Source organism: Malaclemys terrapin, chromosome 1, assembly GCF_027887155.1.
Source record: "Malaclemys terrapin pileata isolate rMalTer1 chromosome 1, rMalTer1.hap1, whole genome shotgun sequence".
Taxonomy (NCBI): domain Eukaryota; kingdom Metazoa; phylum Chordata; order Testudines; family Emydidae; genus Malaclemys; species Malaclemys terrapin.
Genome location: NC_071505.1, coordinates 190069156 through 190095572, shown reverse-complemented (window position 1 = coordinate 190095572; position 26417 = coordinate 190069156). Strand labels below are relative to the sequence as shown.

Here is a 26417-nt window from a genome sequence, read left to right as displayed (position 1 = left end):
TTCTTCTTACGACGCCTTATCTGTGATAACCTTCGGGATGGAGGAGGGAGGCTTGAGGAATTTGCAGCTGCTGTAGGGAGGGGAAAAAAAGAGAGAATTGTTTTAAAAGCTACATTTTGCAGAACAATGCTTATACTCTTTCACGGTGACCAACACTGTTCACATTACATAGCACATGTGATTTCTGTGCAAGGTCGCATTTTGCCTCTTAATGCTGAGTGCCTGTGGCTTTGCTGCTAGAGATCACAGGTCTGGGCAACAGAATTCGGCTTGCATGCGGCCATGGTAAGCTTCTGCGCCGTGCTTTCCCACATACCAAGCATAGCTTGTAGAGTGCTGCAGAAGCCTGGCCAATCAGCCAGTTGGGGGGGGGGGGGGGCAGTGTGGTGGGGCTTGTCTGGGCCCCTTCAGGCAAGTAGAGTGCTGCGGTTTTTCTGTTAACATTCAGCAGCACCAGAAAACAAACTAACCCCCCCCCCCCCTCGCCATGAATTCTCTGGGATGATCACGGTACCCCTCCCCCCACCGCGTGGCTGGTATCAGGGAAGATCCCTGCAGGCACCAAACTACCCCCCCCCCCCCCGCCGCCGACCCCCCCCCCCTCGCCATGAATTCTCTGGGATGATCACGGTACCCTCCCCCCACCGCGTGGCTGGTAACAGGGAAGATCCCTGCTAGCCAAACGCGAAAAACTCAGGGCCAATTTCCCATCTGCGCTTGGCTAACTGCAGGGAAGGATTTATTTTCTGCCACAGGCAAACAGCCCAGTAGGAACGGCCATCTCTGTCCCCTTAATTAAGTTCCCGTATTTCAACCAGGTTACCAGGAGTGATATCACTCTCCTGAGGATTACACAACAAGATAAAGAACGGATGTTGCTTGAATGCCAGCAAACACCGGGACCATACGCTGCCAGGCTTTGTCAGGCAATGATACCAGATTACTTGCTGCAAGCATGGCGTGGTCAAGTGTCCTACCATGGAGGAGGGAATAAGGATGCACTGCCCAGAAACCTTCTGGCAAGGCTTTCGGAGTACCTCCAGGAGAGCTTCATGGAGATGTCCCTGGAGGATTTCCGCTCCATCCCCATACACGTTAACAGACTTTTCCAGTAGCTACAGACTTTTCCAGTAGCTGAACTGACCGCGAATGCAAAGTCAGGCAAAGTAATCATTAAAAAACCGTTTGCTTTTAAAACAAGTTTTATATTTTAAAAGGTAAACTCACCTGAGGTCCCTTCCATGGGGTCAGAGTCTTGGGTACTGGCTTGGGAGGGTACTTCAGTCAGGGTGATAAAAAGATCCTGGCTGTTGGGGAGAATGGAGTGCTGTGTGCTCTCTGCAAGCTCATCCTCCTCCTCCTCCTCCTCCTCTACCCCATCGGCAGAATCCTCAGGCGTCGAGACTATCCCCGACCCAGAATCCACGAACAAAGGTGGGGTAGTGGTGGCAGCCCCCCCTAGAATTGCATGCAGCTCGGCGTAGTAGCGGCATGTCCGCGGCTCTGACCCGGAGCGACCGTTTGCCTCCTTTGTTTTTTGATAGGCTTGTCTGAGCTCCTTGACCTTCACGCGGCACTGCTCAGAGTCCCTATTGTGGCCTCTCTCCATCATGCCCTTGGAAATTTTTTCAAAAGTTTTTGCATTTCGTCTTTTAGAACGAAGTTCTGCAAGCACTGAATCCTCTCCCCATACAGCGATCAGATCCAGTACCTCCCTCACGGTCCATGCTGGTGCCCTTTTTCGATTATCAGCCTGCATGGTTACCTGTGCTGATGAGGTATCTGTGGTCACCTGTGCTCTCCACGCTGGGCAAACAGGAAATGAAGTTCAAATGTTCGCGGGGCTTTTCCTGTCTACCTGGCCAGTGCATCCGAGTTCGGATTGCTGTCCAGAGCGGTCACAATGATGCACTGTGGGATAGCTCCCGGAGGCCAATACCATCGAATTGCGGCCACACTAACCCTAATTCGAATTGCTAAAATCGATTTTGGCGCTACTCCGCTCGTTGGGGTGGAGTACAGAAATCGATTTAAAGGGCCCTTTACATCGAATTAAATGGCGTCGTTGTGTGGACGGTTACAGGGTTAATTCGAATTAAAGCTGATAAATCCGAATTAAAGTCGTAGTGTAGACCAGGCCTTAGTCTCTCTGTGCCTCAATTTATCCATCTACAAGACGAAATTATTACTTACCAACTGCTCCAAGGTGTTGTGGGGTGTTATACTGTATATTCGACCCAAGGTTCTAAAAATGTTTTGCAAATGTTAATATTTGCAAAGCGTTATTACTAGTCCTAAACTGAGCTAGCATAAACAATACCACAGGTATTAATATTAAATATCCTCCAGTTTTACATTAAAACACCAATACAGTAATAATTTAGTCAAATTTTTTCCTAAATTTACCCCAACACGCACACAAAAATGTATAGTTTTTGTATTGTTTAAAGCATACTAAGAGCTCACATGCTCCTAGCAGCTCAGAGCTGATGTTTATCCTTGGACAAGCAAATTTTAATTTCTTTTTTAAAAAGCCATAATTTGCCTAACCCCCTCCCCCCCCCCCACCAAACATTAGGGGGAAAACACACAGCACCAGAAATTCCACGTATTAAAGGTGAAATTTTGGTCCTATGGAAGTCAATGCAGAAGTCCCATGGTCTTCAATGAAGCCAGGATTCCACCTTATGTATTATTTTGGCCCCCCCATGACATATCTATTTCATAAAGGTCAGATATTGTAAGTGATTAGCAAGTTATGTGCTTAAAAACAAAAAGGAATACAGCAAGCTACAGCTATTCCTAAATTTAAGAAATGGTATTTAGGAAAGGTAAACAATATTTCACCCACCACAATAGGCTATAAAAGAGCTGTTTTTCTGTTCAGGGAACATTTTATACACCTCGCTCTCAAAATATACACTAATATAAATTGCTAGCCATTTTCTCACCATTAAATTTAAAGGCTCAGGTATCATGTTTCAGTGTAATGTATACAGTGTCCAAGTTCCTGGGAAAACTATTACTGCTACAGTGTTTGCACGAGAGTTGTTTGTCAAGGACATAGCAGATTGCACAGAGGTAAATTTAAGAGGAAGACACAGCCCTGAATTTGTACCAGTTAAAGTGCTGCCCCCACCATCAACATACACATTCTCCTTCACAGTAAATACAGTTTGCTTACTAAGATCTAGGGAACTTTACACTTTGGCTGAGATCTTCAAAGCTGCCTAGGGGATTTAGACACCCAATTTCCATTAATTTTAATGGCAATTGTGGGTCTAAAAATCTCTTATGGGCTTTGAAAAATCAAAACATTAAAATAAGTAGAGATCAGTTGGCTGTAAAATTCCCATTACTTGAGAATGCCCCTGGGCAGGACTGGATTTACCACGAAACAAACCGGGCGGTGGCATGGGGCCCCCAACAATGGGGGGCCCCCAAAATGCAGGACAAGTATTTGACAACCTGCCCCCGAGTCCCAACCGGCAGTGCAGCAGGGCTCTAGCAGGCAGGCAGACTGCCTGCATGGCATGGCCGGGAGCGGCGTGGGGCCGCCGGAAGTGGCAGTCTGCTGGTACGTCTCTGCGCACCCCTGGCGGGGGGGAGCAGCACATGGAGACCCGCTGCCCCGCTCCCCCAAAGGGGTGCACAGAGACATGCCAGACGCAGGGCTAAGGCAGCTCCCTGCCCACTCTGCCTCCCTCCCTTTGCGGCGCTTTGCTCCCAGAAGTGGCCGGCATGTCCCTGCAGTCCCGTGGGGTGTGTGTGTGTGTGTGTGTGTGTCTCCATGCGCTGCCCCCACCCCGAGCGCCAACTCCACAGATCCCATTGGCCGGGGATGGCGCCTACAAGCAGCGGTGCAGGGAGATTCCCTGGTCCCGTCCCCCCTCCTCCGCCTAGGAGCCGCTGCCGGAGGCGGGTGTGCTGGTCGCTTTGGGAGCCGCGCCGCCCGAGGTAAGTGCCACCCCCCTGCTCCAGCCCAGAGCCTGCACCCAACACCCAAACTTCCTCCCAGAGCCCACGCCCTGCACCCCCGCCCCAATCAAGGTACCTCACTTTATTTTCGTTTACTTCCCATTACTTATAAAATAGGAGGATGAAGAAAAGAATGAAAAATGGAAGGGAGATGAGAGAATGTTCTTTTTCTTGGCTGCATCCCTAGGGGCGGCCCCAAAAATGAAGCTGCGCACAGGGCTCCACTAACTCTAAATCTGCCACTGCCCCCAGGTATTCCTAAAATACTCGTTTGCCCCTCATATAGCAACAGCATTCTCTGAAGAGTGGCATGGTAGCACTAGTATCAGAGGGGTAGCCATGTTTGCTGCTTTTACAGATCCAGACTAAGAGTCCTGTGGCACCTTATAGACTAACAGACATATTGGAGCATGAGCTTTCATGGGTGAATACCCACTTCGTCGGATGCATGTAGTGGAAATTTCCAGAGGCAGGTATAAATACGCAAGCAACAGTGAGTCAGGCCACATGCATCCGACAAAACGGGCATTCACCCATGAAAGCTCATGCTCCAATACGTCTGTTAGTCTATAAGGTGCCACAGGACACATGGTAGCACTACAGATCCAGACAACAAACAACTGCCCTACAATTGACCTCTGAATAAACATTTTCCTGTTTGACTCATCTCCGTTTAGCAAAGGCATTACATTAACCTGGCTAAGTACTGTGGTGGCTTACTATGTATATTATACTGTATGATTTTGTGCCATGTTTCTCAGTCAAACCCAGCTTTATTATATATTGCACATGAAGATTCTACCTGCATTTTAAAATGCAATTAACTAGATAGAAAAAGAATATTCAGTAAAACAAACGGCTCCAACTATGGTCTGTGGATCACAGAGCACTTTTTGGTGGGATTGTTAAGAGCTGGCAGGTCACCCAGTGCTGACTCTCTACCTTATTTCCAACTGAAAAAAAACAAAATGGGTAGCAGGGGGAGCTTAAACAAAGAGCAAAAGCAGACAGTATAATTACTGTTTTATCCTTCTAGAAAAAACAATCTCACTAAAGACAATCGAAAACCCATTATATAATTTCCTAATGTTACTTTTTCATGTAAACAATCCCCGTAGCTGGCACAGGGACTTTATGCCTCTATAAGTGGAAGGCAGGCGGTTCATGTGATGGTCACTGGGAGGAGACTGTCTCCCATGGACAATCTCTGTTAAAATGTGGCCTACACTATGAATGTTTTACTGTAGGAGTTCTCACACTGTTTACCAGCCAGGAGGCCAAAGGCTAGGGTTACCATTTGTCCGGATTCCCCCGGACATGTCCGGCTTTTTGAGCTAAAAATAACGTCCGGGGAGAATTTGTAAATGTCCAGAATTCCCCCCATGCAGAGCGCGTGCGGCTAACAGGGCAGCAGGCCGGATGGTGACACTTACATGGGGCTCCAACAGCCAGAGAGAGCCCCTCCTCCTCTCCCCTGCAGCAGAGATCACTCCCTCCCTCCCTGCATTCGCAGATCGCCTCCAGCAGTCTGGAGCTCCTCTCTGGCTCCTCCTGCCCAGCGCGCCGGGACGAGCGGCATGGTAAGGGGGCCAGGGGGTTGGAGAAGGAGCAGGGAGGTTCTGGAGGGGGCAGTCAAGAGACGGGGGGGGGTCAGGAGTTTGGGGGGAGCTTTCTGGGGGGGGGGGGGTATGGAGAAGGTTTTGGGCAGTCAGGGTACAGGTAGGGGGTAGGATCCTAGGGGGACAGTCAGGGGACAAGGAACAGGGAGGCTTAGGTAGGGGGTGGGGTTCAGGAGGGCAGTTAGGAGCAGGGGTCCCAGGAGGGGTAGTCAGGACAAGGAGCGGGGGGGGTGTTTGGGAGTTCTGAGGGGGGGCTGTCAGGGGGCAAGGGTGGGGAGAGGACTTGGAGCAGTCAGGGGACATGGAGCAGAGGGGTTTAGATGGGTCGGGAGTTCTGGGGGGGGGCTGTCAGGGGGTGGGGAGTGGTTGGATGGGGCGTGGGAGTCCCAGGGGTCTGTCTGTCCGGGGGTGGATAAGGGTTGGGGCAGTCAGGGTACAGGTAGGGTCCTAGGGGGCCAGTTAGGATGGGGGGAGGGTTTCAGGACGGGGCAGTCAGGGGACAAGAGGCAGGGAGGCTTAGGTAGGGGGTGGAGTCCTGGGGGGCAGTTAGGGGCAGGGGTCCCAGGAGGGGGCAGTCAGGGGACAAGGAGCGGGGGGAGGGTTGGGGGTTTTGAGGGGGGCGGGAAGTGGGAGGGAGTGGAAGGGGCAGGGGCGAGGTTGGGGTGGGTCTCCTCCCGTCCTCTTTTTTGCTTGCTGAAATATGGTAACCCTACCAAAGGCTAGTGGATTCAGCATACATCCCAAGCCCAAAAGCATCTGGAAACAAAGGGAAGCAATCAGTTGAGGAGTTAGCTCTAGTAAGAGTCACATAAAACCACCACGCAAGGCTTTGAAAGATTCAGAATTGTGTCCTATCTGTCTCTTCTTATTAGACATAATACCACCTACACCACTCATAGTGGCCTTTTAGTTTCTTTCATAAATAGCTTTGGCAGAATGGGAGATGGTGCTGTGACACTTAAAACCAAGTTAATGAGAAAGAAGAGTTAAACAGCATTCAAAAATTGCCTATTAAAGGGATGATTAATTTAAGATTTTTTAATTAAAGCCAGGTTGCTGGATGCAGATTTAGCTCACTGTAATATTTTGATAAACTACTGTGCTTTTCACAGTGTGTACCATTTTAAATAAAACAAATACCGTTACAAGTGTTGTAGGGAGGGAACAAAGTGATTTTAAAAGGTGAATAAAGAACTGGCTTGTATTTCCTATTCCTAGAATTTGCTTAATTACCTGTTGCATCTGAAGAAGTGAGGTTTTTACCCACGAAAGCTTATGCCCAAATAAATCTGTTAGTCTTTAAGGTACCACCAGACTCTTTGTTGTCTTAATTACCTGAGTTACCTAAGGTTTTAAATACAGAAAATATCCAATGGCACATCAATAATCCACCACAAATGAGTACTGAAGCACAGCTCTATCTGATACAGAAGAGCAATCACAGCGCATGGGGACCTCCAGGGACACACTCCCAATTATTATAGCCACAGCTTGAACAGCACTGCCTGTTATTAAGGTTGCCCAACACTTCCCACTGTACAGACCCTGTTTTAACTTGCTCACAGCTTTGCCAAACTTAAACCGTTTGGGTTGAAATTTTACATGCTGGGTGTTTGCCTCAAGTTGAGGGTTGTTATGTGTGTTGGTGTTTTTTATTTATTTTATTTCAGCGAAAACAGTTCAAGCACTTCTAACAAGGCCAAGAAAAAATAGGTTGTTTTGTCCATGTTTAAAAATTCTTGAAACCTCTCTCTGAACAGCTCTAGCCTCCCACGCTTTGGAGCAGGTACTTGAATTTGGCAGGGATGTGCCTTTTGCCATGAAAATCCACCCAAACATGGCCAAGTTATAAGTCTGAAAAACTGTAGTTTGCACTGGCTCAGTAGAGACTTCTTAGATTACAACAGCTAAAATCTCTGATGATTCCATCCTCACTGAGCATGCTTGAGCCTCTCACAGCTCCTGCATGTCACTGGACCGCACATGCACCAGCCCCACTGAGCATGCTCCAGTTCAGGACCACATGGGCGAAGAGCTGTGTACTTGAGTTGAGAGCAGGGAGCCTGTCTCTCCCTGCGTGCTCAATATCCGCACTGCTGGCATCCAAGAAGCATGGGGGAGTAAACAGTCTGACTCTAATGCAGAGGAGACAAAAGCCAGACGGGGAAGAGGAAAAGGAGTAGATTGGGACAAGAAGACTGGGACTAGAGGATGGGCGAGACAGGGAGAAACTGAGACTGGGACTAGCTAGGCAAGGAGACTGGGACTTGGAGCTGGGTGGGGAAAGGGAGACTGGCCCTGGGAGCTGGTAATGCAAGTGAGAAGGATGAGCAGGTTGGCTCGTGGAGAGGCGGGGGGGGGCAGAGTTGGTTAGACAAGGAGACTGGGGCTAGGAACCAGTGAGGGGGGCCAACAGGAGCAAAGGAGAGGGGGGGAGACAGATCTAGCAAACAGCTTGGATGAGGAGGCATAACTGAGCAAGGAAACTGGGACAAGCAACCAGGAAGGGGCCAGACTGGGATAAGGAGCAAAACGCACTATGGAACTTAGAGTGCATGGTAGCAAGGCCCATGTGGACAGCTAGAACGTGGCACATTAGTGCACCGCAGGTTCACATCCTGGCCTGCAGCATACTATCTCATCGTGTAGATAACTTCTATGGTTGCTGTGCATCCTTAATTTGTCCCTCCTTGTGCTTATATGCCTATGCATTATGATAGTCTTTAATTACATGATCACATATTTTCCCACAGGACCCCCGCCTCATTCAGTGCACAGAATGGACCTGCTCTAAGGATGAATCTGGGTTGTGCAGTAGAGGAGGCTGCTGTTTATTAGGACCCCTGACTCATTTGTTGCAGAAGCTGAAAGCTGTGTAATGAATGAGGCAGAGGACTGCAGGAAGAGAACGGGAAATCTCACGGTTAAGACAACTGAACAGTGCCCGGGAGAATTGGATTCTATCCCTACCTCTGCCACAGAATTCCTATGTCATGCTGGGCTTGTCACTTGAACCAAACTTTTTCACAGGTGGTCCCTAATTGTGTGTTCCTCATTTTCTGGAAGCCTGACTTGACTGGGGTCTGATTTGCAGAAGTGCTGAGCACTCACAGCTGCAACTGAGGTCAATAGGAGCTGCACTTGAATATATAATGCAAATACCCTGACAAGTCAGGTCCTAGGCATCTCAAATTGGACACCCAAAATTAGTAGATACTTTTGACCTTAATCTATCTGTGCTTCAGTTCCCCATTTGTAAAATGGGGATAACGTCACCCACAGCATCCTGTTAGATATTCATTTATCGTCACTCATCTGTGAAACATTCAAATACTACAGTGTTGAGTGCCATAGGAAAACCCACATGGAAATTAGTAATTCTGCATTCAGAGAATGGTTTGAACAGTGTGCAGTAAATAAGATCTGCAGCCATATATTGAACAATGGGAATAAAACTTGAAACACTGAATAGTTGCTCATTCAGTGTGTGCTGTCCATCCTGTGCACTGAATGAGGCAGGAGACAAATTAAGGTTGCATAGGCAAACTTAATTCTGTCATTTCCTTACTTCTGAGTGCTTGACTTTGCAATTTTAATGTTCTTTTAATGTAGCTGTTTGTGTGCAATTGTATATAGCACCAGAAACATGCATGGCAAGTGACAGAAAATGCAGCCCCAGAGCTGAAGAGGCCACTATTTATTTGTTAGATCCGGTGAACAGTTACTTTCATGTTTAGACAACGAGACTAAACACTGGACTAATGGCTTGCAGGATTAAGCAATGCACCAGTGCATGATAATTACAAACACCAAGAAGGAAGGTAGGAGGAAGGTGATGGTCATACAGTGCTGTTGCTTTGGTTAGCAATATGCATGTCATGGAGGTTTCAAGGTTTTGTTTGAGCAGGGGAGAGGGGGAATTGTTTGTTGGTTTTGTTTCTCCCCCTCAAACTAGCAGAGATCACCTCTCTGACTTTACACAGCAGAATACAAAGGTCTTCTCAAGTGGGACTGAATTTGTGAGTCAAACGTGAGGAGAGAAGTTGAGACAGGCTATGCAGCTTAAACATACATCTTTCAAAGAGGGGGGAGGGATAGCTCAGTGGTTTGAGCATTGGCCTGCTAAACCCAGGATTGTGAGTTCAATCCTTGAGGGGGCCACTTAGGGATCTGGGGCAAAATCAGTACTTGGTCCTACTAGTGAAGGCAGGGGGCTGGACTCGATGACCTTTCAAGGTCCCTTCCAGTTCTAGGAGATAAATAAATAAAGTGTACGCGATTTTCCCTTTGCATGTACCCAACCTATCCAAAGGCTAGTTTGCATATTGGCTGGCCATCAAATTTCACATATTTATGTTAAAAATATTAAGAAAAATGCATCTAATTGTTATTTTGAGTATTGTATGCAGCCACTATGTAATACTCGTTGCCTAGCAACATTTCTCAATCCTTGCAGAGAGGCAGCATATCAGAGGTAGTCTTGAAGAGTTTAACAGCAGCAAAGCACACGGTTAAGCAATCAAAAGGATGAAAATCTTCATTACATTCTCACTGCATCCAGGAAAAGAGTTTATATTCAATATAATAATGCAGTATATCACATAAACCCATTCTGCAAAAATCATCCCCAAAATAATCAAGTCATTATTATACTTCCCTCAAATTATGTACACAGATAGTCCTCTTTAATTAAAAAACAGCATCATGGAAACAAGCATGTCTTACAGGGCACATATGGCAGCCAACAGTTCAAACATGTTGGAATAAAAATAAAAAAAAAAAACCATCACTACTGCCAATTAGTATTGGCATTTCATTTACAGTCAATAGATCCTGTTGTTGTTGTAGCTGAAGTCCTATCACTGGCTTCTGGGGAAAAAAAAATTACGCATCCAGGAAGAAGCAGTGTCTTTATTGCGGAAGGTCTCTCTCAGGGTATGTCTACACGGCAGTCAGACATCCGCAGCTGTCCCATGCCAATTAACTTGGGTTTACGGGGCTCAAACTAAGGGTGTGTTTAACAGCAGTATAGATGCTGCAGCCCGAGCTCTAGGACCCTCCCACCTACCATGGTCCTAGAGCCCGGGCTCCAGCAGGAGCCCAGACATCTACACCGCAGTTAAACAGCCCAAGCCCCACAAGCCCAAGTCAGCTGGCACGGGTCAGCCGAGGGTTTTGAACTGCAACGTAGACACACGATCATAATACAACTTGTTTAGACACTTGAAACAAGACTATTTGCAGCACTATGGTTTATGGACTTACAATAAAAACTAACTCACACAAGATAAAAATACTTAGAACTCATAGTGCTTTACAAGTTATATGCCAATAGTCATAGGATACTTATTTGGGTTACCCATCTCCTATATATTTAATCTGATACCCACAGAAAAGACCAAACCAGCCACCATAAATGTTTACATTTTAAGAGATCAAAGGGGTTTTAAGGGATCTTATATAGACCATACCCTCCTCTTCTGTGATTTTGATCATGCTTGGAGATTTTATATGGCAGTGATCTTTCTCCCAGGTTTTCCAAGTTCCTCACAACTGCTCCTCTCTCCATCAAAGCCTCTATTGTGCGCTTCAGTGTAGCGGCAACCTCAGGCTTCAAAAAAAAAGAAACATATTCAGATAGGGTTCTAAGTTAATTAGAATCAATTAATATAGTTGCCTGGTTAAACTGTTAGAGGAGGCAAATTAGCAACACCACAAGCCAATGAGGAAACATGAATTGACAACTTGCTCAAATATAAAAACAGAAATTTTGAAAGTGTAGCCCTGACTCTGCTACCATTGAGTTCAATGATGCAAAATCAGGCTCTACCAATGGGGAAAAAAGCCAAAACAGCCGATGGGCCTGATTTACCTCTGCCCTGCACCTTATATAGTCATTTATACCAGTCCACTCTGATTTTGAATCATTTTGCGTGCTATTTGTACTTGAATAAATAAATGCATGAGGTTCAGGGGAATAGTGAATCAGCCCCAGTGGTTTTAAAGTTCTAATCAGATTTCCATGGACTATTAACACAATAAATAAATCAGTGCATTAACAACAATTTCTCAGTCCAATAAACTGGCATAATTTATGGTGTTGCTCAACATAATAACCAAATCAATTAAAAAGTATACAAAGGGAATCAGCCAAAGTTTGGCTGATTTCAGATACCACTGATTAGCAAGAGACATATTTTACATGGTCATTTCAATTATGTATGTGTAAAAAGAACATGGAGCCTTGTTTAGATTCATGGTGAAATATTTCACTGACTTTATAAATGTTTGGCATTTGAGCAAAAGTTTGCCTTTATTTATGAAATAAGGAATTGAAAAGGACAAAGTATAAATGAATTCTGCTCCTAAAAAGTGATTGTTCTTATCTGAGGAATGGACACACTGCCAAAGACTGAGGTTTCCTTCTGAGCACATATCAAGGCTAGTTTATAGTTTTAGACCAGTTAGTTCAACACTCATCTTTCACCATTACTTTATTTATAGAAGAGCTAAAATAAATGTTTCAGTTGTGCATCTTCAAGATCGTTGGAAGTTGGTGAGGAGGATTATCAACATTCCCAGGGAACAACACATTCATCCTACTGTTTATGACACACTAAGTAATGTTGACAGGCAATCTCAAGAACCACAACCACGTTGTTAATATAGTGTTTCTAGATACTGATGTGAGAAGTAAGAGGAAGTGCTTTGGGGTAACAAATCCCATATGGAGAAGGGGAAACGGAGACTAAGTAGTTCTAATGTCCAACAGAATTATAAAAAATATGCTGTACAGATACTTATAAGATAACATTAGGGTTACCATACGTCCGGATTTTCCCGGACATGTCCGGCTTTTGGGGGTTCAAATCCCCGTCCGGGGGGAAATCCCCAAAAGCCGGGCATGTCCGGGAAAATCGTGAGGGAGGGATGGAGGGCTCGGGCGGGGCCTCTTTGGCCGGGCCGGTGAGGGGCCGGGCCGGGGTCGCGGGGCCGGGGGCATGGTGCCGGGCCAGGCGCGGGGCCGGGCGGGGAGCCGGGGGCGCAGTGCCGGGCCGGGAGCCGGGCGGTGCGCCGGGCCGCGGGCCGGGATAGCGGGGGGGGTGCGCGGGGCCGCGAGCCGGGCCGGGGTAGCGGGGGGGGTGCGCCGGGCCGCGGGGCCGGGCGGGGAGCCGGTCCGGGGTAGCGGGGGGGGTGCGCCTGGCCGCGGGGCCGGGCGGGGAGCCGGTCCAGGGTAGCGGGGGGGTGCGCCGGGCCGCGGGGCCGGGCGGGGAGCCGGTCCAGGGTAGCGGGGGGGGGTGCGCGGGGCCACGAGCCGGTCCGGGGTAGCGGGGGGGGGGTGCGCCGGGCCGCGGGGCCGGGCGGGGAGCCGGTCCGGGGTAGCGGGGGGGTGCGCCTGGCCGCGGGGCCGGGAGCCGGTCCGGGATAGCGGGGGGGTGCGCTGGGCCGCCGGGGGCCGGCAGTGCTGGGCGGGCTGGGGGTGGTCGGCCGGGGCTGGCACCCCAGGGCCCGAGCCGACCCAGGCTGGCGCCGCCGGGGGGCCAGCCTGGGCCGCGCCTGCTCCCCCCACACCCCCCCTTACCAGCTTCAGGCTTCCCGCGAATTTAATATTCGCGGGAAGCAGGGGAGGGGGCGGAGACTTTGGGGAGGGGGCGGAGTTGGGGAGGGGGCGTGGGCGGGGCTGGGGGCGGGGCCGGGGCCCCGTGGAGTGTCCTCCATTTGGAGGCACAAAATATGGTAACCCTAGATAACATCTCACATCAAAACATATTCCTGTGCTCACTTGCTTGATGTAATGGCAATAGCTGGAAATAAGAAAGTTATGAAATATAGTTAGCAAAGTTTTAAAATGGTTAGCATTTAAGTAAACATACCACCATGAGTCTTAGCATTCCCTCTCAGCCTGAAGTGACCTTGTGTAATTCCTCACTTACCTTATCTATAAAATGAGTGAATATTAGTTACCTCCCTCTAAGGTAGGAATATGAAGCCTTGGTTAAGAACAAAAGGTAACCAGAAATATTAACAGCAGTTAGTGAAAGAGCTGTTACTCGAATTCATGGTCTTCTGGCTTGCAGCTCAGTGCAAATTGCCCTAGGCCAGGGGTTTTCAAACTGGGGGTCAGGACCCCTCAAGGGGTCGCCAGGTTATTACATGGGAAGCCATGAGCTATCAGTCTCCACTCCAAAGCCTGCTTTGTCTCAAGCATTTATAATGGTGTTAAATATATAAAAAGGTGTTTTTAATTTATAATGTGGGGGGTCACACTCAGAGGTTTGTTTTGTGAAAGGGGTCACCAGTACATAAGTGTGAGAACCACTGCCCTAGGCTATAGGATATCTTATAGGGCAGCGTTTCCCCTCTCGTTTTACCAGACATGCAAATGCAGCAGAGACATGCACCATATTTACAGAGCTTGCTTGGACTAACAGTGCCAAAAGCCTGGGAAACTGACAAGAACAAAGGAACTCTGGCTGGGTTAGAAGGCCTCATTCTCCAGAGAGAGGGAAGTTGCCGGGGAAGTGCAAAAGCAGAATGACACACAGGTGCTGCAACGAGGGTTGCAGGGGTGCTGCAGCAGCCCCTGGCTTGAAGTGGCTTCCATTAGATCCAGGGTTTACAGTTTGGTGCAACGGCTCTCAGCACCCCCACTATAAAAAATTTTCCAGCCCCCCTGGAATGACACCCAAGACCTGCTGGAGTGTTTGAAGAAACTAGGCCTGCCTATGCTACTGTCGAGATGGTAAGCCTTTAGGTAAGAAGACATGCATGTAGACTATTTCAAAATCCTTTTTTCAAAATGCTTTGTTCCTATTGTTAAAACACAGTTACCCAACAGTAACCCTTCAAGATGTGGTGGGTGAATGTGGATCTCAAAGTAGGTGCCTATGTGCCCCATGCATGTGAGCTCAGCATCTTTTGTATAGCAGTGTGTGCAGCAAACGCACTCTGTGCCTCCTCGTGCCCCTGTACGAGGGCATAAAGAGTGGTGCAACCATGACCCTCCCTTCATTCCCTTACAACACAAAGCCTTTGTTAGCTGAGGACTCCAAAGTGGGAATGATGGGCACATCACGGGATCCACACAGAGTTAGTGGGAAATCTACGGGCATTGCTGACAGGAGAGGAAGTGACTAACAGAGTCAAGAAGTACCCATGTTATATGGCATGTTCCACTTTATATAGCGCCACAATGGTAATCCCATCAGCATAAACTCCCCACTCTTCAGCTAGAACATCTGCTCCACCCCTAAATTTAACGGGGACAACATTAAAGGTGTCTATAGCAGCCTGGCATGTGAGCCAGCTATGGTGCCAGTGCTAAGGAAGGAGAGGGGCACTCACTGAAGGCTATCAGCCCTGTGGGTATGACTGGGGCTGAGGGACAATGTCTTGTGGCTCAGTGACCTAAGTAGGAGCTGTAGGGACCACTTACCAATTTCATTCCCATCCATCCACTGCGGTATATTTGCAATTGAGAGAGCTGCATAAACTTACCTGAATACAACCTGGTCTACACTAGAAAATATGGTTTGTTAAACTATGTTGGTCACATAAGCCACACCCAGGAGTGACGCAGTTAAGCCAACCTAAATCCCCATGTAGATCATACTAAGTTCTTCCGTTGACCTAGCTACCGTCTTTCAGGGAGGTGGATTAACTCCACCAACAGGAGAACCCTTCCCATAGGCATAGGCAGTGTCTACACTGAAATGCTACAGTGGAGCAGTTGTACTACTGTAGCATTAACAATGTAAACATATCCTTAGACTCTCTTCTGTGGGATTTTATTTAAAGGGGTTACAGAGGACAACTGTTTAATGTTTCGTGAATATTGGATCAGTTTATTGTAAAAGTAAATAAGTGTTTGACAGGTCATTATAGGAGTTTACATATAAAAGTAAAGCTACGTACTGCAATATAATTCTACATGGCATGTGAGTATCTTAGATCTGTTAAAACTAGTTCTATTTTGCAAATAAGACAACATATTACAAGAATAATTTTTAAATTGTATGTAAAAATCGATACACAAGTACAATTTCTCAGATGAATAATAAATATATCCTATGTTAGCTATTAGAAAAGGAAGAGTTCAAGATATTTAAGCAAGTTGTTGGGGCTGGAGAGATTACAGATTATTATAGAGGTAAATCTTTATTCCTCTATGAGAAATGTTAATCCAATCACGGTTATTTTACAATAATTCACCTACACTTCAGGCAAGCAAATTAATATCATGCAGCTTTTTTTTTTTTAATGGAGAAAAAGGTCTTTAAAGTGTCTCAAAATACATATTTAAAATGGTCATCAAGTGCATTATTTGACACAACTGCCTTGTTTAAACTGTGAAAATATATGCCACAAGGTGGTCTTTGTAACCCATATGGAAAAGTCCACCTAGCACTGGGATTCCTGGAGAAGTGCATACACAGAGAGCGCTATCACCGGATAGCGGAGATGGGCAAAACTTCGCAGGAAATGTCAATATTTCAAAATTTGGACCTCGTGGAATAGTTGTCCAAGTAGCTACGGACCTACCGGATAGGTCTAGGTATCTGCACTGAACTGGGTATAATTGCCTGAAATGCCCCTTTCAGCAATTATGTCATTTCTTAGCAAGTTAGACTTTCCTAACTTCATTGTACAACACTGTGCACTCACCATATTTAACTTACTGGTGCTAGGAAATCCAGTATTCTGAACTTCAAAGTAGCTATAGTGCACTTACTAACATTTGTATAGCACCTATCATTATGGTGTTTAACACCCCAAACCTACTGTCAGCCCCCTACAGATGTCAGCTGACATCAACAGTGCTCCAAGCTGAAGCCACTAAGGCTCTGCACAGGTGTAAATGGTCTGCCTGTGCAGATCATCTTGCAGGATTAGGTCTGAAGTGAGATTTTGTCCAGGAGGATTTTTCTACTTTACTGCATTAATGGTCTGAGTGTAGTATTCTTAGTAGGTTAATTCTGTAAGTCTTTTATTAAATTAAGAACAAAACCCAATTAGTCCAGTAGTTTTTTGTTTGGGAATCATAGAAATATCTCATATATTACTTTTCATCTGCAGATTTCAAAGGGCTTTTTCCCCTTTACAGCTGGGGAAACAGAGACGAAGTAGTCAGTTGACATGTGCAAGGTCACAGTGGGAGAACTGGGAATGGAATCCTGCTCTCCTGACTCACACTACAGTACACTGACCACCCACCGTCTCCTCTCTGGTAAAAGACTTTTACGGTACAGTTAAACAATAAGCGAGTCCTAAATTGTGTATGAGTCATTCAAGTAAGGGTTTAACAATCTACATAAACAACAAAGAGTCTGGTGGCACCTTAAAGACTAACAGATTTATTTGGGCATAAGCTTTCGTGAGTAAAAACCTCACTCTTCAGATGCATCCGAAGAAGTGAGGTTTTTACTCACGAAAGCTTATGCCCAAATAAATCTGTTAGTCTTTAAGGTGCCACCAGACTCTTTGTTGTTTTTGTAGATACAGACTAACACGGCTACCCCCTGATACTTGATAACAATCTACATGACATGCATTGCAGATTTTGAGCCAAATACAAGCCACTTGAGGGTTGAATTTGGCACACTGTGATGAGTTAGCTCCACTGAATTTCAGTCTTCCTTAATATTGATGAATCAAGCCAGATATTTCTGTACTATTATATTGGCAAATTAGCCTATTGTTTCTAAGATATTGGACTTCCCCACCAAAACCATGATCTCTAGAAGAAAACTGGAGCTAGAATAGAGCCCCTCGCAATAATTTCAGGGACTAGGTAAAAGTAAAAACAAAAAAGTTCTGCTTGGCCGCAGTGCAGAGCTGCATCCTCAGGGATTCAAACTTCCATCACTGGAGTAAGGTTCATAATAGCAGTGAAAGATCAAGCCTAGAAAAGCTCTGCTCCTCCACGCCCTTCCGTAACACACACTTTCACGTCCATAAGGTCAGGAGGGCCACTGCCACGGAAGGGGACAGAGCTGCCTCCACTAGTGAAAAGTTTTCATATGCAAGGAGAATTCTCCATCACCTCTCTCTAGCCATTTTACATGACTAATATGGCATAAAGTGGCCTTAGTAGACCAGAGAATCTGGCCCAAACTCTGTACAAGTTCTTATACTACAGCGAAAGGGTTCATATCTGAGCACCCAAGTTCATCTGAATCAGGATGTCTTTTAAAACAATTATAAAAGCAACCCTGTATAGATACTTTATGTAGTACCTACTCTTATAATCTTTACTCATAGGATTATTCTCACCAGAGACAATGGGGACTTCTTATAGGAATGAAGAAGTTTGTGATGGCAGAAATTTTACAGATTGTTTTGTTTTTGAGTGCAATGTAAAACTCTAGAGCCTACAAGTCCACTCAGTCCTACTTCTTGGTCAGCCAATCGCTAAGACAAGTTTGTTTACATTTATGGGAGATACTGCTGCCTGGCTTCTTGTTTACGATGTCACCTGAAAGTGAGAATAGGCATTTGCATGGCACTTTTGTAGCCGGCATTGCAAGATCTTTACGTGCCAGATATGCTAAACATTCATATGCCCCTTCATGCTTCGGACACCATTACAGAAGACATGCTTCCATGCTGATGTTGCTCATTAAAAAAATAGTGTGTTAATTAAATATGTGACTAAACTCCTTAGGGGAGAACTGTATGTCTCCTACTCTGTGTTTTACCCACATTTCATGTTGTAGCAGTCTCGGTTGATGACCCAGCACATGTTGTTCATTTCAAGAACACTTCCACTGCAGATTTGACAAAATGCAAAGAAGGTACCAATGTGAGATTTCTAAAGATAGCTACATCACTTGACCCAAGTTTTAAGAATCTGAAGTGCCTTCCAAAATCTGAGAGAGATGAGGTGTAAAGCATGCTCTCAAGTTTTAAAAGAGCAACACTCTAATGCAGAAACTACAGAACCCGAACCACCAAAAAAGAAAATCAACCTTCTGCTGGTGGCATCTGACTCAGATGATGAAAATTAACATGCATCAGTCCACACAGCTTTGGATGGTTATCAAGCAGAACCCGTCAACAGCATGTCCTCTCGAATGGTGGTTGAAGCATAAAGGGACATACGAATCTTTAATGCACCTAGCACATAGATATCTTGCAACGCCGGCTACAATACTGCCAAGCAAAAACGCCTGTTCTCACTTTCCGGTGATATTGTAAACAAGAAGTGGGCAGCATTATCTTCTGCAAATGTAAACAAACTTGTTTATCTGAGCAATTGGCTGAACAAGAAATAGGACTGAGTGGATTTGTAGGCTCTAAAATTTTACATTGTTTTGTTTTTGAGTACAGTTGTTTTGCTCATAATTCTACATTTGTAAGTTGCACTTTCATGATAGAGATTGCACTACTGTACTTATATTAGGTTAAATAGTATTTTTCAGTTCTTTTGGTTTTTACAGTGCAAATATTCGTAATCAAAAATAAATATAAAGTGAGCACTGTACACTTTGTATTCTGTGTTGTAAGTGAAATCAATATATTTGAAAATGTAGAAAACATCCAAACGATTTAAATAAATGATATCCTATTATTAACAGTGTGATTAATCGCGTGATTAATCAATTAATTTTTTTTAATCGCTTGACAGGCCTAAAAAAAATCATTTAAATTTGAGGTTGTTCAGGAGAATCGGTTTGCCCAAAATCCTCATGCTAACCCAGTGCATAACACTGATCAAGACAAACATGAGTTGATTACATTTGGAAGGGTGGAGACAGGGGCATTAAATACATCACAGGCATATGCAACTATGGAAGATGTTATGGACACATCTGTGGAGAGGATAGTAAAGGGCCTACTCCTTCTGCCCATGTAATAGTTCTGCAGATAGAGGTCTCTAGAGTTGTCAATTGGCACCATTCACAAACAGCCACAAAGTTTATTTAAAGGCTTCACTATCCCCATGTACCCAGAAATTATAAACAGTCTGAGATTTCACTTATAACCACAGTCAAATACCAGTCCAGAAGCACGTCACCCACATTGACCTTGCTTTCCCTTTCTCTTCACCAACCTCTCAGCAGTCTCCTCTTAGAGGATCTTTGTATATGGAACAAATGTCATCTGAGTGAGCTGAAAGCCATTCCATGCACAGCCTTCTTCGGGTCATCAGCTAAGGGCTCTAAAAAGGGAGAGGGCTAGGGAGTCGCGTCCTCATAGGTCAATATTTACTCCATGTAGGAGAGCCACACAATTGTAGTTATATCTAGCAAGTCGTAGAGCACTCCAAAAACATGCTCATTTGGCAGGATATTTAATATTCCCAACATGAAAAAAGTCCACAGAACAGTCTTTTATCAATCATGTAAAATTAGAACAGGGACAAGCAAACCAAAAAGTGAGAGGAAGGGACAGAGGGGTGGAGGACATGGGGCAGGCATGTTTCTTATGCTAGTTACAGAACCACCCAGTAGTCAAAAATCTGAGGGGACATTGAACATGAACCTGCTAGTCAATTTCAGTGCTTAATAACCCTGAAGCACAGAAACTGGTAGTAAAAGTCATTTAGTTCCAAAAAGATCCAATGTGCTCTGGCTCTGCGGTAAGCTGGACCTAAATTCTGGGGCAAGGGCCCATGGTTTCTAACCACTCCGGCAACATATTCTGTGGCCGTCTGGAAATTCTGCAGCAACTTCAAATAAAGCCTTTGCAAGACTGGTGTTTCAGAAAAACTGATCATGTAAATTTTGCATGCATGTAAAGACCAGAAACTTATTTCTAATAATAGAAATTTGGATACTCAAGCTGGTTTTTTTTTTTTTTTTAATTCCCTACAATACAGTAACTTATATTGAATTTAATATAAAAATAACACGTTATGCTGCTCCTAAGTTTTCAGTGTACTGAATTTTTTATACGGACATTAACCTGCAGCAGAGTGAGTCAATTCAACAGGAACAATGTTATAACAACACAAAAGCTTTTAACTGACTGTGCAGTCCAAGAGGGTTAGGGGGAGGAAGCATGCAGCCATCCATACAGCTAACTCTTCCCAGGTAGGAAAGATCAACCCTGCAGTTGGTATCAGAGTGGGAGGAACTATACTCCATTTAGGCAACTAAAAGGTAAAGAGTGGAGCACAGGGAATAACAGGGGGCGGGGCAGCGATAGGAAAGGAAAAGCACAGGTGGCCAAGAGAGGCCTCCTCAAACCCCCACCCCTTCCCAAGAAGATGGAGAGAAAATACGCACAGAATACTTAATTTTATAGTGTAGACTTGCCCTAAGTCAACTTAAGTTATATCGACGTACAGCCACAGCAGTAATTACATTGGTTTGGCACGTCCACACTAGCTCCCTCTGTCTGCGGTGCACGTCCTCACCAGGAGCGCTTGCACTAATTTAACTGTCACCAGGGGCTCACAGCCGGAACAGTCAATGCAGCATCTACATTAACACTGTGTTGCCCTAACTACATCGACCTAAGCACTAAGCCTCTTGCAGAGGTGGAGTATTAGGTCAGTGTAGTGGGCAACTTACATCAGTGGGAGCAACATTGTATCATAGACACTTACAGAGTTAGATGGACATAAGATGCCTTACATCAATGTAGATCAGGCCTTAGTTTTATGGTGAGGATTGCATCTGAGTTTCTTTCAGCGAATGATGCAATTAATACAAGACATTTAAATTCAATGGGCATTCTTGATTAAATTATAAACAAAGTTTCCACCATAAATAGCATTACAGTTCTCAAGTTGTTTAAATATGATGCTGGCGGTGGGAAACCACATTTTCTTTAAGTTGTGAAATACTGGCCAAAAGTTTTTGTGGGTTTACACTTCAAAGGAGGTCTAGATGGGCGGTGTCAAATAATGCAAAAATTAGAAGCAAGTTGCAAGGGAATGTAGCAGGGTGCACCTAATTAGCCCCTGCCCAGTCAGTTCCAATCAAGGGAAGCAGACTGGGGCTGATGGAAAAGGCCTGATGCTGGCCTGAGGATTGGCAACACCTGCTGGCCTGACAAGCCAAGGGCTATAAAGACTGGGAGGGAGCGAGAAGGAAGGTTACAGGCAAGGGAGAAGTCAGGCAGGGAGGAAGCTAGCTGAAGGTTAACTCTGCCTGTAAGGGTGGTAACCAAGCCTGTAAAGCTTGTGTATAGATGGACACCGGTGGTGGGACAGCGATAAGTAAGTAAAGACACGGGTGTTGCACAACCCTGAAGCCTCTCTGAGCCTTATTGGGGAGGGCAAGCGGGCTGCAGGAAGAGGGGCGGGTCACGAACCCTGTTACAGGGAACAATGGTGAAATTTTAATTGTGGAACAATTTCACTACCATAATTTGATATGCCAGTACTAACGAGCTAGAAACATACACCCTGTGACTGTTATATGATTTAGGGCTAGATTCATAAAAGGGCTTAGTGGCAGTGTCCCTGATTTACACATCACTGGGAATTCACAAAACCCCCACTCACTTGCCACCAAAACCTGTAGGGGAAAGTTAATTTAGGCACCTAAGTTTTTGCAATATACGTTCCCTAGGTGCCTACATTTCTGCCTCTGAGCAGGAGCACTGCTGCCTCACTTTAAGTGTCCAGACACATTAGCCCCAGTGCAATGCGTGAACTGGGAGAAGACACACATTCCTCTGCCCAATTTGCCTGCATGGCATGATCTGGTCAGCCTGCTCAGAGCTCACTTAACTCCACAAAAATGGGTAGCAGGACCGGCTCCCTCATAATTTTTAACCCAGTGGGTTAGAATGCTAACCTTGGATACTGGTGACTTCTGTGAAAGTGAAATGAATTATATTAAAGAAATAGAATGAATGAAAGAATGCTGTATGTACCTTTAAGTAGAAATGCTGCAAGCCAGGGGGCAGGAAAGCAGACATTAACTGCTTAATGAATTGCCCCACTTAAGGGCAATTGGTGAAGCATTAGCCTTAGATCGATAAGAATTAATAAGGAAGCAGGATATGCATATTGTGCCCTTGCAAATTTTACAATTTTGCTCTCTGTCCCTTTGTTTAGTTTGCACCCTTTTATCTGTATAAATAAGACTGTTTGAATCTTGCATGGGGGCTCACATTATCTGAATGTATTAGCAGAGCGCTGTGCTAATAAAACAGAGTGGTCTGACAAACTAGGAGTCCTGAGTCTAACTTTGACACTTCCCATTCAAGTCCCCTCCTCTGGTTGATGAGCAAGGATTTGAACAGTGATCTGCCACCTCTCAGGCAAGTGCCCTAACCAACAGTTTGAGATACTCGGATATTGAGGGGGCTCCACCTTTCCTGTTGGAGCTGTTCCACCTGGATAAACAGACACTGGAGCAGTAAGACTAGATTAGTGGTCCCCCAAACTGTGGGATACAACCCGCTATGGGACCCAGAGGAACGTTCAGAGGATATGTGGCATGTCACGCCACTCTTCCAACCCCACTCCACCCCCAATCCTGTTCAGCCTCCAAGCCCAGCTCCACTCCACCCCAGCCCAGATTCACCTTCAGCCCAAACTCTGTTGTTGAGGAAGCCTTGGCCATGCAACAACAGAGTGGAGGCGTGGACAGATTCCATTACTGCGGGGTGGGGGCGCTTTGACTGGAAAAGTCTGCACACCACTTGACTAGGTCCTGGGTCTAGAGTGCAGTCCTCTTACTCTAAAACACCTTTAGGTGACTAACTTCACAATTGAGCTCACAGCCGAGAATCCCCAGGTAAGACTGACACCTAAATCTGGTCCAGGGGGAGGTGCCGAACTCCCTGAGAGGTAGGGCTTAGGCACACCCCTTCCTTTAGCATCTTCCATGGGCTAGCTTATACAGGGTCTCCAATTCATTGTATAAAGGCACAAAGCTCAAGCTTTCTAACCCAGACTTTGTGAATCCCACTGATTTTTTTTTTTTTTTGGTACCTAAAAGTTAGGTATGGTGACACTCAGCATTGCAATGCCCAAGGCCGTTTGTGAATCTAGCCCTTAACTCCCAAACGCTGGCTTTGGATTTTTGTTTCCAAAGCAACATGCTCCCAGTTACTACACTAGGATACTCTACTACAAACTGGCTTATTTTTACATATCTTATACAGGCAAAACTACCCCTTGAAGACTATCTATCTGAATTAGAAAGACCTTCATGAGCAGACCTCTAAATTAAGTTCACATATCAATTCTCTCCCCAGTGTATGTTTGGTTCATGGGTGGACCATGTTCTATTTAAGATACTGAACAAACATGAACTAGTGATTCATTTAGTTTAAACTGAGTAGCCTGAATGGCTATACAGGTTGTAGAGAACGCCAGTACTAGCTTCAATTAGAGCAACGTTGTTGCATTTAAAGCCTTATTGAGGTATTTTCTTACACAGGTTAACCCAATAGTTCAGTGGATAGTGCAGAGCATGCTATGATAGAACACGGGGACTGTTGATCAGCTGGAACTAGGGATTGTAGAAGTTTCAGAATCATGCTTACACATCCATAAAAGATGCATCTATAGCACTGTCATAGTGCCAAAGGATTCAACTCTACCTGTGCCTTGAGTACTCCTAGAATAGCAGTAGTGTTCACAGCAACTTTGAAGGGGGCAGAATGGGGGGAGAATTTAAGGAAAAAGCCTAAATACAAAAATGTGATTACAAAGAGTTCAAATATATCTACTTAAGGCAACCATTCCATCTCTTTCATAGGGTTAAAATGTTACCTAAAAACCAAATTGTCAGAGACCTTTTGGCCTGATTTTCACTGGTGCCAAGCACATGAGACTCCTATTGACTTCAATAGGCATTGGGTATTCAGCCAATATCTGAAAACCAGGCCATAAGGCTACTCACCGGGGTGAAAAATACCACTGATGCCATCACACCCTGGACAATTTAAGAGAATCAAAGCAGTTATGTTTTAAATTGCAAACATACAGTCAGTACATTTCAGAAGGAACTGCATTCTCTTGCTTTTGTTACTCCCTTTCCCTTCCTGGGTTCACTCTATACCCTTTATTATTTTGGGGGGTGGGCTAGGTAACCAAAGACTAATGGGGGGGGGGGGGAAGAAACTGTCTCAACATTGGATTCAATTAAAACAAATTAGTTGTAGAGATAATAAATCCTTATAACATCCAAGGAAGATTTTAAGAAGGTAGCTGGTTGTTTGGTTATATCAACCACAACTAAGAAATGTTATCAACTGTAACCAAGTCTATGAGTTGAGCTGGTTAAGAGCTCAATAGTGAAACAAAATAAGAATGTCTGAACCACAACCTCAGAGCCAATTAAGCTTCCTTCCTAACATTTTATTGTTAAGTGGTAGCTAACCCTTTCATCTTCTCCCAAGATATTATAATACAGACTTTAACAAAACACTTTTGATAAGGTAGTCAAAACTTGCTTACCAGAAACTACCAATGACAGCTCTCTCATCTCTCTGCACATTTAAATACAGGACACAAAACCTTTTAATAAATATCTTTAAAGACATTCATTTTAGGGCTATTTAACACCTGAAGAAATTTTTGTTCTGGCACCTTTCCCATATGGATTATTAGCACTCATACACAAGTGCATGTCCGGAGCCACACACGGACATCCTAAAACTAAAAGATTTAAAAGGCTGAGATATCTCCCAATTAATAAAAGCAAAAGACAAAAATGGAAAAAAAGTAAAAATAACATGACAAGGGTTTCCTAAACTCTTCAGCTTTCAGTCTTCTGGACTCTCCTAGCACAAGAGCTGAAATTGCAGCCAAGGAACTAGATGGGGATGTTATTGGCACATAGCCCACTAGTGAGAAGCATTCTTCAAGGGCAGGAAAATACTGGTCAGAGGCTCATGTAGACTAAATCAGTTGATGTTGCGACCTCCTCTCCCTGAGATGATCAACCTTGGTTCTGCAAGGTCAGTCCTTCCTCGGGTGGCTTGGTGACCCAAAAGGCTGGAATTCTCAGCTTTACCCTAGATTCTTATAGTTTGCAAACTTCTCTCACTCAGCGTTGCAGCATCTTCCTCCAAGGCTTTTGGACAAGTCTGATTCTATGTCTACCTCGAAGCCATGCAACCTAGTGCAATCAGAATTAATTTAGGTCATTGTTAGCCAACATCAAATCCGGAGACATCCCATTTAAACCAATAATTTTGAAATTATTCAGGGTGTTGTATACCACAGAGAAAGTCTATGAGCCCCCAAAACAAAAATTCCAGATACAAATCCTATTTGAGGAAGCCTCCACAGTCTTATCTCAGTAAAAGTTCTTAAGATGACATTAAATTACCAATTTGCTGGCAGTTCAATATTTAAAAAATCCTATACAAATAACTGATTTAGAAGATCCAATTGTTCACCAACTGCTCACCCAGCAACAAAGTTAAAAATAAATGTAACATAACATAAGAACAGCCATAGTGAGTCAGACCAAAGTTCCATCTAGCCCAATATCCTGTTTTCCGATAGTGGCAATGCCAGGTGCTCCAGAGGGAATGAACAGGCAGGTAATCATCAAGTGACCATCCTCATCGCCCATTCCCAGCTTCTGGCAAACAGAAGCTAGGGACACCATCCCTGACCATCCTAGCCAATAGCCATTGATGAACCTATCCTCTATGAATGTATCTAGTTCTTTTTTTAATTCTGTTATAATCTTGACCTTTACAACACAGGTTGACTGTGCTGTGTGAAGAAATACTTCCTTTTGTTTGTTTTAATTTCATTTGGTGACCCCTAGTTCTTGTGTTATGAGAAGGAGTAAACAACAACACTTCCTTATATACTTTCTCCACACCAGTCATGTTTTTAATAGACCTCTATCATATCCCCCTTTAGTCATCTCTTTTCCAAGCTGAAAAGTC

General features: G+C 45.0%; 1 protein-coding gene across 1 annotated transcript in view; it reads right to left on the bottom strand.

Moving 5' to 3' along the window:
• MRPS6 (mitochondrial ribosomal protein S6) overlaps positions 1-26417 on the bottom strand; it is a 73934-nt gene that overhangs the window by 9761 nt on the left and 37756 nt on the right. The window contains exon 2 of the mRNA XM_054048643.1: positions 11069-11208. Within this exon, the coding sequence (XP_053904618.1) occupies positions 11069-11208 (140 nt within the window). The remainder of the gene's footprint in view (positions 1-11068; positions 11209-26417) is intronic.